This window comes from Plectropomus leopardus, chromosome 2 (genome assembly GCF_026936395.1).
Source record: "Plectropomus leopardus strain MGB_pleo_1.0 chromosome 2, ASM2693639v1, whole genome shotgun sequence".
Taxonomy (NCBI): domain Eukaryota; kingdom Metazoa; phylum Chordata; class Actinopteri; order Perciformes; family Serranidae; genus Plectropomus; species Plectropomus leopardus.
The window spans coordinates 24485485-24502449 of NC_142177.1; the positions used below are offsets into that span (position 1 = coordinate 24485485).

The window sequence follows — 16965 nt, forward strand, 5'->3', positions numbered from 1 at the left end:
ATGCCCAGATAGTCTGGGGCCTCACCACCGGAAATCTGTGAGTGTTTGATTCACAGCTTAGTTGGCATCAAAATCAGACATTACCTTGTTTCATCAGATCTGGGAAAGGTAATTAACAGTCTTATGTCATTATGTTCAGACTTCTGTGTCCCCGTCCTTCTGTGTCCCTATCCATCTTAAGATAGTTAACAAACATATAGTTAATGATTGTCATGGTATATAATTCAGCCTACCTGATTATCATCCTTGTCCATGCTGGCATCATCTCTTTTCAGGATGAATTTCTTCTGGAAGTCCATGTTACGTTCATCCTTAATGTGTTCAGAGAACCTTTGTTCTGGGCTGTAGAAGAAAAAGACAAAAGGCATGCTTTCAACAAACTTAAAACTAGCCAAAGGTACCATTGACTGAAACAAAATAAGACACAGTTAACGCTTTTGGCAGTTATATGTAAAAACATATGGTATCTTTATCATAAATAAAATTAGTCCCAGCACAATGAAATCTTCTAAACAAAATAATCAAAACGTGTCTTTTAGAAAAAGTACAGATTTTTTTTTTTTTTTTTTTTTAAGAAATGGGCCTGTGACTGTCCTGCCAGTAGTTTGAATCTTACCTGGAATAGAGGTAGTAAAATCTCTGTGCACATGTGCTCACTGATGAGCCTGAACGCAACATGGTTGAAATAATGTTCAACTGGAGAAAGCTGACTCACAGCTGTCATTTGGTCCAAAAATGGTCAAGGTGTGCAGAGCTACTTTGGCTTGACCAAGATAAAAATAGTCTCAGACAGTTTGTAGCCAGACAGTAACAGGTCCATCATGCCGCCATGTCTCTCATATCTCTTTGGCTCTTCGATTGTTTAACGTGCATAGATAGTTTGACAGAGAGAAAAACACTCTCTCTCTAGCAAACTGCTTATGTAAGTAAACAATCATTTTTATTGACTCAACTGAGTGAAGCTTTTGCCGTATAAACTGGACCAGCTATGCCCCTACAGTAAAAAAAACAACACTCTGTGGAGAGTATTTATTCTCATTAATGCATCAGAAATTGGTCACGGTCAGTCAGTCTGATGACTGATGACTGATTTCTCTACTGTTTTTAACAACACATTTAGCAACTTTATTTCCTGGTTTAAACAATGACCAGTTTATAGTATATAAAAGTACATTTATTACCTACACATATTTCACCTAATAGCTGTGAGGTGTAACCTAACTTTTAACAGCTTGCTGGTTGCTAAATTAGTTAGTTCTCCACTCTCTGCCTAAAGTGCACACAGTGTGAAAAGCACAGCATATTCTTGCTATTCAATGGGATGTTGTTAGAAAAGATGAGGTGCATACTTGGCTCAAGCTGCTTTCATTTCTCAGGTGTATTGATACTGCCTAAGCTTTCAGCAGAAATACACTTTTCATTTGCTTACATGTTGCTGCTCTGTCACATGTTTGGGTCAGGTTGTTCTTCATCCAGCTCACACTTAAGAGTTTATAGCTTTGGGAATGTACTGTAAGCTTCATGCTGCAGTTGTCACAGCAATCTCAGTCACATGCGTTTGTTGTTGTGTATTTCCTTGAGGCTGTTTAGATTACTTCTGGATTTGATTTGATTATAACAGCCCCCCCGAAACCCTTATTGACACCATTACAATCCTGCCATCTGGAAAAGTCTAAATAAAATATGGTGTTTTTTTAACTCTTTTAAAAGGTTGAATAATTTAAGTTTATTCTACAAATACGTAAATAAAGATTTGAAAAACACAATTAAGGCTGCAGCTGCTGAAGTCTGAAGCAAAGTTAGAAACTACACTCACATGCGCGTGTTGCCTGTTTTGTTGATGATGACAGCCTTGCCTGTCTGATCCACATTGTGGTCCATGCCAAAGTAGGCAGCCACACGGTGCAGCAGCATACGGTGATAAGAAGTCATCTGAGGAAACTTCTTATACTGGTTACTGCAGGAGACACAAAGTAACATGTTATTTCAATACTGCACTGCAATTAGTTTCTAAAACACTATATTTTTGTTTTTGCTGAATACTGTAGTGTATGTAATCATACTTCTTACATCTCTTCCTAACTGGATGCAATACGAACCAGCAAACATCAGATTGTTTCATTTTTTTCCCCCAGTGAAGGTGTTCTAACCTCAGGGTTTCCCACACATTCAATTATTTTTGACGGCCACACTTGCAGGGTTACAGAGCGTACTCAGGACACAGACGGAGCTGCAGAATGCCAGACGCAGTGAAACGTAACCATTTATTGCACTGGGTCTTAAATTTTGTTTTCACTCGCCTCTGCAGCAGCTGCTCCTCTCATCCTTACGATTTGATCAGATCAGCTCTGTTTAGATTAAGTGATCACTTATCAACTCCAAAGCGAACACTCCACAAACTGTGGCTGAGGAAAAAAGAAAACTCATGAACAGCCTGCCCTGCGTCTATGGACTCATGGCAAAAAACTCACAATTTAGAGAAGGGGCATAGAATGATACAAAGGGAAACACAAACAAAAAACAGACATCGAAATGCCCAACTCAAGGCCTAAAAATGGGAGTCCAAAAACCAATGAGTCATGTCATAGTAGCTACATTCAGAATTTTATACAGTCTATGACCCTAGCTCTATTTTTGCAAAGCTTGCACACCTCAAACCTATTCTCAGAGCAGCAGCAGTCCATTGCTTAGGCTCACTCAGGGCTCAATGGGTTCCCTGAATGTTGTTGTCGCCACAGTATGTCTAAACACTTTTATGCAGCCCATCTGCTCTCCCAGTTCACTTGTTCGCTGTATGTTAGTAAGAGGTTGAGGAATGATGTAAAAACACCAGGCTGTCTGACACAAAATTCCCTTTTCACTCAAAATTGTATTCCACACATTTTCTAAAAAAACAATGATAAATACTCCAATGATGTAATTTTTACAACTCCAACACTATTGTCTTGATTCCCACAAGAGTTATTCTCTCAAACAAAGTTTTAGTTTTTTCAAATTCTTAAGTTTGTTTGACTAGCACGAAGTTCTACTTAGGCTCAACTGAGGACAAAATTATTTGCTGCTTTCAGACAGATTTAAAGACCATACTATTTACTAACACAACACTATTCTCGTTACAAAGGAACACAGGGTCTTTTGCCAGACAGTCAGCCCAAACCAGCCCCATACAATCGACAACTACAACTTGCCATATTTATCTCATCACCTCAGCAATCTATAAATAAGAAGGAATGGACATAGAGGGGCTAAATTTAAATACAAGAGAGTGGGTATGAAGAACGTGGCTTACTTGTCGTCATTAATGAACTCCAGGATATCTTGTTCTAGTTTGAGCAGCATCATTCGATCCCTGTTGGGCCAAAGGTGGGGGAGGGGGTAGAAGGAGAGATCAGTGGGGGGAGGAGGTCAGAGAGTGCATGTCAGCCAAAGATTAAAGGTATGATGTCACGCAATGAATACTTCCAATAATGGTTGTATCCCTTCACTTCTGTTACAAAGGTGATTGTTTCAGAATTTAAAGCCTTTGTCAAACTGAATTTTTAATAATCCTTCTTTGAACAACTGGATACAATCATGTTGGCATTTTGGAGGAAATATAAGACATTTATATCAACAATTCATGTACAAACTCATGCAGAGGATAAAGGAGATGGACTTTCACTTTTCAGACTATATTATTACTCAGCAGCAACTGCAGGGAACATCATGCTAACCGAATATTAGCCCTGCAACGGTTGGACAAACATGATGTTACAATTTCTTATCATATCCCTTTAACACTCTGCTTTGCACGATGCTTCAAAAATTAGCAGGTATTTTAAAAGTCAGTGCATTTTGCAATTAATATTCCACACTGCCACTAACATTGGAACTACAATGTTACCAGGCTGCAGACTTTTTCGCTTTATGAAAACTGAGAGATGAATGTGCAAGTGCTTTTGTGGATGCTTGTCCTTATCTGTTGACAGTATTTACCTGATGAGCTATGTAAAAAAAAGAACAGATGTAAGATACAGGATAAAAGATCATATAAAATCTAACATTTAAATTGCTCATAAAAGGTTAACTATATCTCAGAAGTGGTTTGGATAAAAATATATTTTTGCCATGTATTAACTAACGTGTACAGGACCGAATCAATCAACATAAATGACCAGCTGTATCCCATCTTGTGCTTTTTCATGTTTTTGGTGGTTATCTCATACCTGGGATTGTTTTTCAGTGTGTTGACCAGAAACTCATGAACATCGATGCCCGTGGAGTCAGTGTATTCCTGACTGGAGTCTACCAGAAAGAAAGGAAAAAGTAAATACGAAGCCAAGAGTAAGAAAGGTTGAGAGACTGGTTAGGTGCAGTATGAAGAGCTGGTGACACTTCAGTAAAGTGCAGGGGAGGACAGAAAGAGCAAAACCTGAGCGCTACTGAAATGGCACCCCAATACACCAACAATGACATTCCTGATTGGTCAGGGACGATAAACATACAAAGCAAACAGCATAAGTCACCAGCTTGCTGTTCTCCTATGTTCACACATATGCACATACACTCTTTAGGGGATCATTTTCCACTATTTTCAACTAAACTTGACAGTTGGGCTAGCCATTTCATCTCTGCTGCTCTCAGAGTCTAATGACGCCTGAGGGCCTCTGCAGAGAGAGCTAGGTAATTTTAAAAAAAGGAGAGGGAGGGATCCCATTATCTTCCAGAGAAATTAGCTTTATGTCATTTCGGTTTTGGTATTAATGAAACAGTGGACATCGCATTTCCATGCAACAGACATTACATTAAAAAAACATTTAAACATTATTGTGAGACATTTTTAAACATTGGCAAAGTTATTTAGCATTCATTGTGTTTGAACATGGAGCAAGCAGCATCCTCAAGGGCTGAGAAATGAAGCTAACACAAAGTGCCAAAAACTGCAGTTCCTCTAATGGCCACTTCAGGCTGGTTCCAGCAACGGGTCAATCCCCATAGGCCCCCATGATAAAATGCCAAACTTTACAGTGGAAATAAACATGTTTACAGCCTGGTACAAAAAGAAAAGTTTTGGGTCTCTATAGCTAGTTTCCCTTAATCATGACAACTGTGCAAGAAGTGAATTTTCTGCAATATTCCCGCCTTGGACAGGCAGTGTAAAAGGGGCTAATGAGTGAGCTCCACCTCTCCCTCCTCCACTGCTCCATCCTCTCATCCAAATATGGTCACATCTGGCTCCATAACACCAAGTTGTTAGCAGCCGAACTCGAGGCTTAAAACCATGAGTCCACAAACCAACGCGTGGTGTTATCGTAGCTACATCTATTATTTTATACAGTCTATGGTATGGAGAATGCAATTTACTAACTCTAGAGCTAACTCTCTTGTCTTGTGTGGTAAAAAAAGGCATGTGACCAAAATGGGCTACAATTTAAATGCATTTAATAGCAAAGTTTCATCTTACCACGTGACAACATCTTTCGCGGAGCCTTGTCTTTCTTCTCCTTCTCTTCATTTTCATACTCGTCCTTTGAGGACTTCTCCTCTTCCTTGTCTGACGGGCAGCTGATGTGAAGCTGGATGATATCCTGGAAAACCACATTCCACTGCTATGAGAAAAGATGGTACATTTTGAATTCTAATTTTGTTTAGTCTATTTAACATTGTTAGTCCTACACAAACTGTAGCTGCATACAAGAAATTGCAGGTTAGGTTGACTGCAAGCTATGGACAAAGGTTAGGGTGAGGGTTAGGGGTTAAAGACAGGAACAATACCGATTCTGGAGGTCCATCATTGGAGAACGGACCAGAGGACTCCTCACACACTGCCAGACTCCGTACCAGCTTCAGTTTGGCATTAGACTGAAACAGAACCACACACATTATCTGTAAGGCTAATTAAGTTAGTTTTTTTAGGGATTTAAATTGTAGCAGATCAGTTAAAAACTTTCCTACTGTAAGGTGGCATTGATGATGTAGTTTACAGTAAACAATGTCTTCTTAGAACAAGCATAATTCAACAACTGCCAGTAAAATGAAGTTTAAAAAAATGTGGATGATGATAATAATATTCAATAGGAAACAAAATTGAACTACAGCATGCTTGAATCGCAAAACACATTATTAAAATCAGTGTTGAACACGTTTGTATTATTTATTATTAACTTTAAAAGCTAAGGTTTATTTGTTGTATTTATTTAAAACTATTATTATTTTCAAGTTATTCTAAAAATTCAAAAAATCTGAAAATTTCTAGGCTTGTTTTGTTTGCCGAAGGTTACAATATAAAAAAAATTCAAAGTTCCCAATACATCATAGCTAATTAGGACATTGTCCCTTTGCAGATTTTTTTTTGATCTGGTGATCCAGCTTCAAGAATATTTTCACTGTGAAAGCACCATTTTGATCTTATTCATTTTACTGGAGTGATTATAAGGAGAAGGTTAAGCATGCGGAGTCACACTGGAAAGCCACTTCCATTAAGACATAGAAGTTTTAAACTCTTGCGTCCAAATATGACCGACACTGCCTTGATATTGTTAGAGATGCACACAGGCCTAAGAAAAATAAACACATATCTTTAAGTTATGAGTAAGGCATGTTCAGTTTAGGAGAGCTCCGGTTTCTGAACACAATTATTAGTGTTTGCTTCATTTAAGATCAAGTCACCATAACTTAAGACAATGACAAATGAGCTGATTCTAATGACATAATTACCCAGGGTTCATAGCTCTGTACACCCACATTTATTGTTAATGAAAATTATAACAGCATAAAAGGCCTCCTTTGTTTATTCCTCTCATGTGCACATTTTGTAAAAGTGGTGCTTGTTTTACAATCCTTTTCAAATAATTGTTTATTATAATAGATTTTATGATAGAGTTTTAACAACAATATTTAATACGCTGCTTAGCTGGTTACGAACCCAAGTTTCTAAGACAATTATGGTGAATGCTTCTGTGCAACTGCATTAATGTATTATTAGATATTTAGAAGTGCTATGTATGCAAACAATGTTGAAGGCAAGACTTTGATGCATGGCCAAACTACCCAGCAAAAAGCCAGGAAACGTGTTGTATCACTGTCAGTGCATAGAGACCCAGTGCAACTTGAGTTCACAGAGTCAGCACATTTCGTCACAGCTCCATACAGTCAGGAGTTCCAGACATAGACTGCAACACTGTCAGGAGATCAGACATATACTTGCTTTTAACTATTTATAAACATGTACACGATGGCTGTTGTTTATCCTGCATTTATTTTGAGCTTTGGTTGTGCACATCTGCAATTAACATGGTGCATCAGCAAAATGCCATATGTAAATGAATAGCAGGGGCAGTATTAGCAGAAGAGAGAACATACTCTCCACTGTCACGACGTGCTTGATACGCTGTTGCTTCTTCTGCCGTGATCTCAGAATTATCATATCATGCAAATCTGGAAGTTAAATACAGTCTCAGTGTACTGGTTTGTCCTCTACTGGAACTCTTCAGAAAAACACAAAGTACAAAAGCATATACATAATGAGCTCGATTCACGACGCAGCTAGTTGTCTATGCAAAAGTGTGATTCAAAAGCAAGTATAACTCCAGTCCCAGCAAGACACAAAACTTCACCATGTATTTGAACATAGCTTGCTCAGTAAACGATTGCAAAAGATGAGACCTGCAGTATGTTTTAAAAAACAACTATGCTGTACTTCACACAACTCATTCACCCCACTGCGAGCCAATTATTTTTATATAAACAGTGTATATATATATATATATATATATATATATATATATATATATATATATATATACAACTGTCCTAAGTGGGTAGGTGATGTCAACAGACCTACTTTTCACCCTCTCATGGGATCTAAGATTTTAGGCCAATGTAAGAAGAAGGATGCTCACTGTAGTTGAGAGGATTAGCATGTTAATAATGGAAGGGTTACAAATAGAAATTGTCGTTTTTTTGTTTTTGTTTTTGAATTAAATAAATAAATAAACGCTGACCACAAATGACTTACCTTGGCTCTTTTCCTGCCATGGCTGTGATTAGGAGCCCGTTTCTGCAAGACAAATTTATTTTACTCCACTTAATGATAAGGTGAACATTATACACACAAACACCTTATTACCTATGGATTCAAGAATGTATTGTAGATCAGATACAGATACAAACATTTGTAAAGGGACAGTTACCAGCACATGTAGTTAAGACTTTTTCCAGGCTCACTTTGAACAACTGAATATTAAAACAACAGCACAGGGATAACTGTAAGTTGTGTAGTCATGTACATTTAAAAACTCTCATGTTTTCCGCATAATACATTTGGGTAGCCCTTCCAGATTTGCATAATTGGCACGCACCTAGTCTGCTCAGATCAAAAGTGTGTAGAATAGGGGGGGAAATGAATAAAAGTGTAAATGCCAAGTGTCTACATTGAGATAACACAGAATGCAACATAAAACATAAATCCAAAATCTGGCTAAAACGGAAACTACGATAAATCTACATGAGTCAGTTTCTACCTAAACAGTTGTATGTAAAAGTCAGAAAGATATAAGAAAAAAAGTGTGCATATATTAGCAATTCTCAAGCTTCAGGCCCTCTCATAACCTCTCTAAAACACTTAAAATACAGCAGTACTGGCTAAAAAAACATGGTTGAGAGATGGAGACACACTTTTACAGACCAGCTGAAAATGAATGTTTGTTTTTCTTTAGCCGGGTTATTGCAGAGTATGCTAACACAATCTAATTTACTGCCTTTAATTTGTTTCATTAAATTATTAAACAAATCAATCAGTTTAATACAAAATGGAAATGGTACAAAAGAAAAAACTACTTGCACTTTTGTATTGTAAGTTGGCAAGATGTAATTTATATAGTACCTTAAGAAAAAGGGGGGAAAAGGGCTTCATAGGACATACAGAAGAAGAAAAGTAAGACATATATACATACACAGCCATAAACAGAAAGGACACATAAAAATACAGAGGGCACAAATATATTAGAGCCCCTACACAGGGAAAGTGAGTCGGTAGTAATGGGTTTTGAGAAGTTTTTTGAATTAGTTTATAAACTCAATTAATTGTACAGAGGGGGAGAAACAGTTCCAGAAGGACAGGGGCCCAACAGCAAAAGCCCAGTCACCCTTGGATTTGCGGAGGGAGCTGGATATGAGTCAGACACTTTGGTCTGATTATCTGAGTGGCCTAGCGGTGGTATAGGGATGCAGGAGTTTGAAGATGTATGAAGGGCACAAGACCACATTGGGCCTAGTATAATACAAGCAGCATCTTGCCGTCTATTCCGTACTTTATATGGGGGATGAGGGGATGTGAGCATTTGTGCGATGTGGGCCTAGCTGTAGCATTTTGCTCAATTTGCAGGTGGGAAAGAGCTACCTGACTGAAAATATGAGAGTATGGATTAGTAATTCTGAATCTGTGGTTGATAGCTTTGATTTGATGTGCATAGTTTGAAGAGGCCAGTTTGCACAAGTTTGTTTATGTAAAGGTCAAAGATTACACCAAAGTTTCTTTAGGAGGATTCAACATTGGTGGCCAGAGGGCCGATGATCACGTTCTCTCACCTGTGCGTCCTGTGGGGAGCTCTCCTCAGGCTCAAGGCCCTCTCCTGTTCCTTCCTTGGTGCCCTGTGGTTGAGGGGAGGTCTTGCCTCTACTGCAGGGCTCGATGAGTGGCCCACTCTCTCCCTCCTGCTGGATGTCTGTTGTCAGGCTCACTGACATCTTCTTAGGGGAGGGGGAGAGGGTGGGAGTTGGGGAGGGGGTTGGGTGGAGAACCCAGGAGTGGCTGAGAAAAAAATAGAAGAGTTTTAGAGTCTGACAGTTTTAAGCACCAAATTAATGACCAAAGAGAAAGAGACAGACAGACACATACAGTATTTGTGTGAAAGTGTATTGCTATATGATCTACCTGTAGGTGGTACCAGATCTGTGCTGGACTCTGAACAGTGGGTCTGGATGGGAACCACACACAGGAAGATGAAGGGAACCCACTAAGGTAGTATACTGGGCTGGGCAGCAGCAGGGGGCGAAGCGCAGTCCATAGCAAGCCTTAGCCTATGGGGTGGGGCTGAGAAGAAACAATGCTCAGATGAAAAAAATGGTAAACTGAATGAAAAATTACTAATTTACATAATAAATTAAAAAAGCATAACTATTTATCTCTTCCACTGGTTTTTTCAATTATTTGTTAAGAATGGGTCGCCTTACTTTTGGGAGAAAAAAAAGAGGTTAACAGGTTAATCTCAAGAGATATAGAAACTACACTTTTGTTAACAAATGACTTAACATTTTAATTTGTAAACAGTAAAGGACTTTTCTTTTATTCCTAATGTCAGAAAAAGCCTCAAAGCCAAAACTCTGCCAATGTGTCATTTATAATGCATACACTGCCCCTAGTGAAAACTTGACTCTGATGGATGAAACAAGCTGCAAACCCAACCATGTTTTTCTTCATCTATAGGCTAAGGTGTTTTAGCTTAAGCCAGAAGTTTTGTGCTCCATTAATGAGAATTAGTTACAAAATAAGATCATTTTTGGATTCATAAAGATCTATTTAGAGGTTTAACTTCACTGGTATGATTGCATACTCACTCCAAAAGATACACCTTTAGTCAAGCAATATACAAGCATATTAACATGCATGACAAAAAAGAGGCAGCAATATTTACAGCGGTAAGGTGAACTGAAGAGGCAGCAGCTAGCCAGCCAGGTAGGGGGGAGGGGCTCACCAACAGGCCAGCCACCACCTCAGCGGTCCTCTGGGGCCTCTCTCTTTTCTCTCCCTCCGGCTCAGTGCAGCAGCATGGTCTGTCCTCCAGTCAGGAGCCCTGGACACCAAGAACAGAAGAGGAAGACACGAATGACGTCATGTTTCACACACTGAGTGACTCATCGCTGCTGCTGCTGCTGATTCTAGCAGGGAGGGGGACAAAGCAGCTGAGAGCTCAGAGCCTACTTGCACACAGGGCTGCAGATCTCTATAGTGTGGGCAACACTCTTTATGAATGGGAAATGTGTTTCCTCAGAATTAACACGTCTCCCCCCCAAAATTCAAACTAGCAGCAAAATGTCAGTGAAAGAAGGTTCATTTGGCAAAGCTGTCAACACAGTGCAGTGAAAATGATTGCATTTTTAAGCGGAGTTTGGGTATTTGCCGGCTTAATCTACATAGAATCATGAAAATAATACACTAATAACAGTAAGCAGTCATACTGGCAGTCCAGTTTACCATAAAAATCAAGAATGCAAAGCAGAGCTAGAAAAGGATGGAATTCAAACATTTGTCTGCCAGCTATGGTCTGAAACACAACATAGAAACACAACAAATGTTACCATTAAATCACCATCATCTTTTAATTAAACTTCCACCAAACATAAAACACTAAGCCTGTAGCTAACTAAAATGATGCCCACTGAATCAAATTTGGCACTTCAATATGAATAATCTATGATTTGTTTTAGGTTTTTAAGTTGGTATGGGTTTCAGCAGGATGGTCAGACAGCATGACAGTGGCATTCACATAATATAGTAAACAAGCTATCTGCAATAACAACAGATCGAAAATTTGCAACATTTTATGTCGACACTTGATATCACACAAAAGCCAGAGACTGTATCGTATTAAGTTGCTGTGAACTGCAAATTCACCACTACTAAGAAGATGTCCTCTCCTCTCTCCAGGCCGCTTCCTGCATGTCTGCAGCTTCTTGTACCAAAGAGATAATCCTATCCTTAGCATGACTAGTTTGCTACATAACAAACATGACACAGAACCACAAACAGCTTTGGGGTGAATTTTAGCTTTAAAGCAGTAACTGATGTCTTCAGCATTACATCCGTACATCAACACAGATGAATAACAATCCATCTGTCCTACAAGCGTATAACCTCTGGTATCACAGGGTCAACAGCAGCATATATTCTGTGCACCCGTTGAAAGAAAGATGAAGAGTATGCATGAAATCCCAAATGCATACATGCATGCAATAGTGAGATGAAGCAAGCTCAAGTTCAAGCATCAGAAGCACGATCGCCAGATTGCACGCATGCAGCATGGAGGAGTGTCATCCGTCCATTCACCCTGTCTGTGCTGCTGTGCTGTGCTGTGCTGAGCTGCGCTGCAGGATAGATGAGATGAGTGAACAAACTAGGCAGGGATTCCCAGTGTGGGGAGACCCAGGCAATGCAACAGCAAAGGCGTCATCAGCAGCAGCATCAGCAGCAGCATTACACCACATCACTGACCAGGACACCCACATGCCCCAACCCCGCACTGCTTATACAAGCTTGCCATACAGCATCACGCACCACAGCCACACTATCTACTACAGGCAGATACACATGCCTGACACTGTATCTTCGAAATAATCCCTGTATGCTCGCTCACACACATACACACACAGCCTATCCTTGCACCAAAAAGAATGAATCGTTTCGCATTAGAGGGCAAAGATAATCATTCATCTCAAGTGTCAATCTCATGGCTGAGTGGACCAATAGCATAGCAGTAGCAGGGAGAGGCTGCAGGACAAATTGTGAATCAGCGCCAGAAATGGGGTGCTTATGAATAAACCAGCTCCCCATTCTCTTCTCCTCCACCCATGATTCTCTTATGTTTCCTCAGCTCTCTCCTCAGCACCCCCCCCCGCTTCCCTTAACACTAACACACACAAACCGACCCACAGTGTTGCCAAGGAGATGGCAACGTCATTCTCAACTGCTGCCATTTGTGTTGAGCGAGTACCAGCGAGAAGAGCAGAGAGAAGAAGAATGATATTAAAAATAAATATGTGGATTGCAGTGTGCACAGACTGAGAGGGACAGACTGACAGAGGCAGAGGGAGCACGGACAGAAGGAAAGAAAAAGTGAGAGACCAGGATGTGCTTTTGCTGCTGTTTCAGTTTCTTAAGTTCAGGAAATCTTAGACTGTGATACAAACAACAACATGGGCTTTCAGTAATCAAGGTCATCGGATGTCAAGTAGTATGCATTTTAGTGCTTGCTGAACTGATTATGCCTATGAGAGGTAGTGAAAACTCTTCAAAAACAATGCAACGGGCTACCATGATTAGACAAACAGCATTGGTGCCCTAAAACACTGATATGCATGCCAGTTAGCACATCACGATGAAAGATTTGACATGGTAACCTGAACCCCACACAGTTCACCTTAGCACGCTCACATTGAGAAATTATGTTCAGTTACTGGAAGAATAATATGGTCACTGCAAACAAACTCATATGAATGATTACCAATTAGCACAAAAATGGGGCCACGTATCACAACATACAATAAAAAGCAGACAATGCTTAAATCAATGCTTAAATCACAGCTCTGAGCAGAGCAAAGCAGAGGAGGAAACTAATAGGGATGCAAAATAATATCAGCATATCATTTATATTGGGAGACAATGGCTTTAAAATGAAAAATCGGCATCGGCAATTAACTTTTCTGCCAACATGAAAGCCATGAGGCTTTATTTAGTCAACTTTTATTAGCTACAGGAGAGAGCTGATGCTCTCTGCAATTTGGTGGAAAATCATAAGTGCACATATCTTTATCTGCATCTGCAATTGGCCAAAATGAGTCTGAAAATATCAGCATATTGTTTATCAGCAAAAATCCAATATCATGCATCCTAGGAAACAAAATTTACCATTAGCAGTCTAACTCTATTGTTGATGGAAAGTGGTGATTGTGCTTATTATCTCAACACTGAAGTATGTCTATGTTACCAAAATATTGTGGTAAGACTCGCCCTACAACTACATACACTGATGTAACCAGAACTAGTAAAGAACATCCTTAATCTTATGTGGTGACACAAAGTGTTATTCTGGCATAAGAACTTAACTACAATGAGCCATAACAGAGGTTATACATTGCAGACACAACATCTACAACACGACCAGCAGCCCGTCAATGCCTATTGTGTCCCAGTTCAGTCAGTGTGTCGGTCAGCCTGATGTTGGCATCTCTCTGCAAACTGTCTGCATCATCACATGAGGCTGCAGATATGCAGCAGGGCAGCTGATTCACAAAGGACCCTGGCCGGTTACATCACAGCAGAAGAGGCATTCACATCATGTTATCCTCATAAAACCACATTACCAGGCTGGTGTTCAACAGCAGGATAGGGATGCTGTGATTGGTAATGTTGATAACCCATTTAATGTCTTGATTCTCTTACCACTGAAGGAATATGATTTTGTCTTGTTTCTGACCATTTTCACAAAAAGCTTACACTAAGACCACCTGTAAAATCCACCACTTATGTCGTACCTGTCGATTCTCTAAGATGGTCTCATTACAGTACAACGCTAATTTAGGTAGGTTAGGGTAGAGACCAAATCACAGTGATGGTGTGGTGACGACTACAATCACTTCCGGGAAGACAATGGGCACACACCTGATTTCAATTATGGAGATTTGTAAAACTGGTAAACATTTCTTTCTGCTGTCAGACCAACAGTCTGTTAGAACTGAAAAGCCTCTTGGATGTGTGGTGAAATGTCTTCAAAAAACTCAAGCAAGTCCATTTGCCTACAATATAGCACTTAGAATTACCATGACCTGGATGACTGAGAATTATCACCGACTTAAATATAGCGTAGATTTAAACTAATAATGTTATTTTTTAGTGGGCCTTTTTTAATGTGGCTAAAAACTATCCAAATAAAGCAGCGTTTGTTCAGCAGCGTTTCATTTAATGTGCACGAGGCGAGGATTTTCTACCCAAAAGTAAATAACAGTAAATAAACCCTGTGGTTTGGTCTATACTATTCATATACTACTTATGCTACTCCGTATATACATTTTTCTTTGTTCTTATATACACACAGGCCTAAATACACAAATGCACAAAGAAGCCCTATACACATGCATTATATATGGAGAGATGACAGCGCTAAGGGGCTGCCTCACAGGATGGTGCCCTGAGCAGTTGAGGATTTGGTGCCTTGCTCAAGGGCACCAAAGCAGTTGCCAGAAAGTGAACTAAAGCTCATTAAACAAGTCGTCCTTTTTCATTTAATCATTCTGCCACTTCTTTCAAAACTCATCATGCATCCTTCTTAACACTCAAAGTCTGTGCAGGCTTCCCTCCTCTGCATGCCCCTGTGAATAATCAGAGCGAGTTTAACAATCAAATGATGTAACCAACAAGACACTGTCTTTCAACTGTGAGACAGCATCTCAGTTGCAGGTGTCACCATCAATTTCTCGGTCCTTAATTAAAACAGTAACTTGGTCCTACACATCACACATTCACAACAATGTGAATGTACAAAACTAAACCTGTTTCCCTTTTCTAACAAAAAAGGAAATCTTAAAACAGTTTAATAAACAGAATATTGAGGACATTTGTCAGCCTATACACAGTGAAAATTTTACACATTCTTTAAAAGAGATCCTATGAAAATGGCAGTGTTTTACAAACTCCTCAACATCCACACAGGTAAGCACATAGACAGGCTACACAGGCAGACCACCCACAAACAAACACACACACACACACACACACACACACACACACACACACACACACACACACACACACACACACACACACACACACACACACACACAAAAAAAACACAATCATCTTCATCAGCTGTCATAACGAGCACAGGGCACTCTGACCCACTTCACACACATTACTGAACCTTGTAGCCTCTTACATGTGCCCTCCTGAGGACAGGCAACCAGCTGTGACACACCGGTCATACACTCCCCTGCCCACTGTGTCAGGTTACTGTACCAAAGACTGCCAATGGAGTGAGATAGTGTGAGGCACAGAGCGAAAGACAGAGCGAGAACTATCTGTCTGGTCGACACCATGTGTATGTGTGTTTGTGTTAAGGTGAACAGAATGTATATCACTGCTTCAGACAGTAGGCAAGTCGTACCGAATATTTCGCGCAAGTATGAGCTCACTGTCAAATTTAGCTGCTCCAGGTCAGGCTGGGTCAGGGTCTCAGCAATAGTTAGCAGTGGGGCAAGCCACAGAAATGAAAGGAATTCTTCTGGGTGGTAGCAGTGAGTTGAGTGGAGAGCTTGTCTACATCAAGTCTTTGAGTGATTAACTTATAAGATAATTGATGTGAGGATCACTGGCAGCCAAAAGCCATGGTTTGATGCCAGCTGTTGCAAAAGAGTAGCAATACATATTTATTTCACAAGTTGTTTGAAGACAAGGTACATTTGGCTGAAAGTTAACCTACACTGCTGTGCTGAAATTAGTGGATCCAAAGAAAATGAAATTACCAAAATCTGAACCATTTCTTGAAAAAAAAAAACAAAAAACAAACAAACATATGTAGGTTTCTTATCTCTTAGTGTGCAACTTCTAGTTTTTTGTTTTTTTATTTTCATTAATGCAAAGATGCACCCCATAAAAAAAGGAAATCTGGCAATAAAAGCTACAGCAGTTAGTGAGAGAAAAACAAACAAATGAAACAAACAAGCAAAAACAATTTGGCAAAACTTAATACAATATCAAAATGTACCCAAATAGCAAGACGAATTAAAATGACAGGTCTTAAATTTCTTTCTTTAAAAAATTACAAGGGAGTTTGCTGCCCTAAGACAGAAGGGGAAGGAGTTCCACAGTTTAGGACCATAAAAACAGAAAGCCGCCACACCAGATTCATTGCGGGATACATTGGGAACAGCAGTGAAAGATCTATAGGTTTTTGTTGGGACACAAAAAGAAAGACAGTTGCTGATAAATGAAGGTGCTAGATTAGGCAAAGATGACACCTTGGACTAGGACAGGTTAAAATGGGCTTCTGTTCTTATTTTCTTGCATTCTAGATTAATTAAATCATTGATTAATCATTATCCATTTCAACTGGCAGAAAGAAAGGAAAAACAATCTGGTGGAAAAACAAATCCCCCTACAAAAGAATTTAAGAGGATTGGATTAAATTGCCAGTAGCTTGCCAGTAGCGCAGTAGT

The 16965-nt window shown here is 39.6% G+C and overlaps 1 protein-coding gene across 14 annotated transcripts in view; it reads right to left on the reverse strand.

Annotated features, from left to right (window-relative positions):
- Positions 1 to 16965, reverse strand: part of r3hdm2 (R3H domain containing 2) — a 74496-nt gene that overhangs the window by 31981 nt on the left and 25550 nt on the right. For 11 of the 14 annotated variants that reach the window (XM_088088897.1, XM_088088883.1, XM_088088893.1 and 8 more), the window contains 10 exons: positions 10674 to 10832; positions 9914 to 10072; positions 9568 to 9790; positions 7997 to 8038; positions 5755 to 5841; positions 5444 to 5588; positions 4206 to 4284; positions 3290 to 3349; positions 1817 to 1957; positions 234 to 342 (listed from right to left, as the gene is read on the reverse strand). In XM_088088897.1, coding sequence (XP_087945023.1) covers positions 234 to 342; positions 1817 to 1957; positions 3290 to 3349; positions 4206 to 4284; positions 5444 to 5588; positions 5755 to 5841; positions 7997 to 8038; positions 9568 to 9726 — 822 coding nt within the window. In that variant the 5' untranslated portion in view covers positions 9727 to 9790; positions 9914 to 10072; positions 10674 to 10832. The remainder of the gene's footprint in view (positions 1 to 233; positions 343 to 1816; positions 1958 to 3289; positions 3350 to 4205; positions 4285 to 5443; positions 5589 to 5754; positions 5842 to 7996; positions 8039 to 9567; positions 9791 to 9913; positions 10073 to 10673; positions 10833 to 16965) is intronic. The other 3 variants (XM_088088896.1, XM_088088888.1, XM_088088870.1) reach the window with 2 other exon arrangements.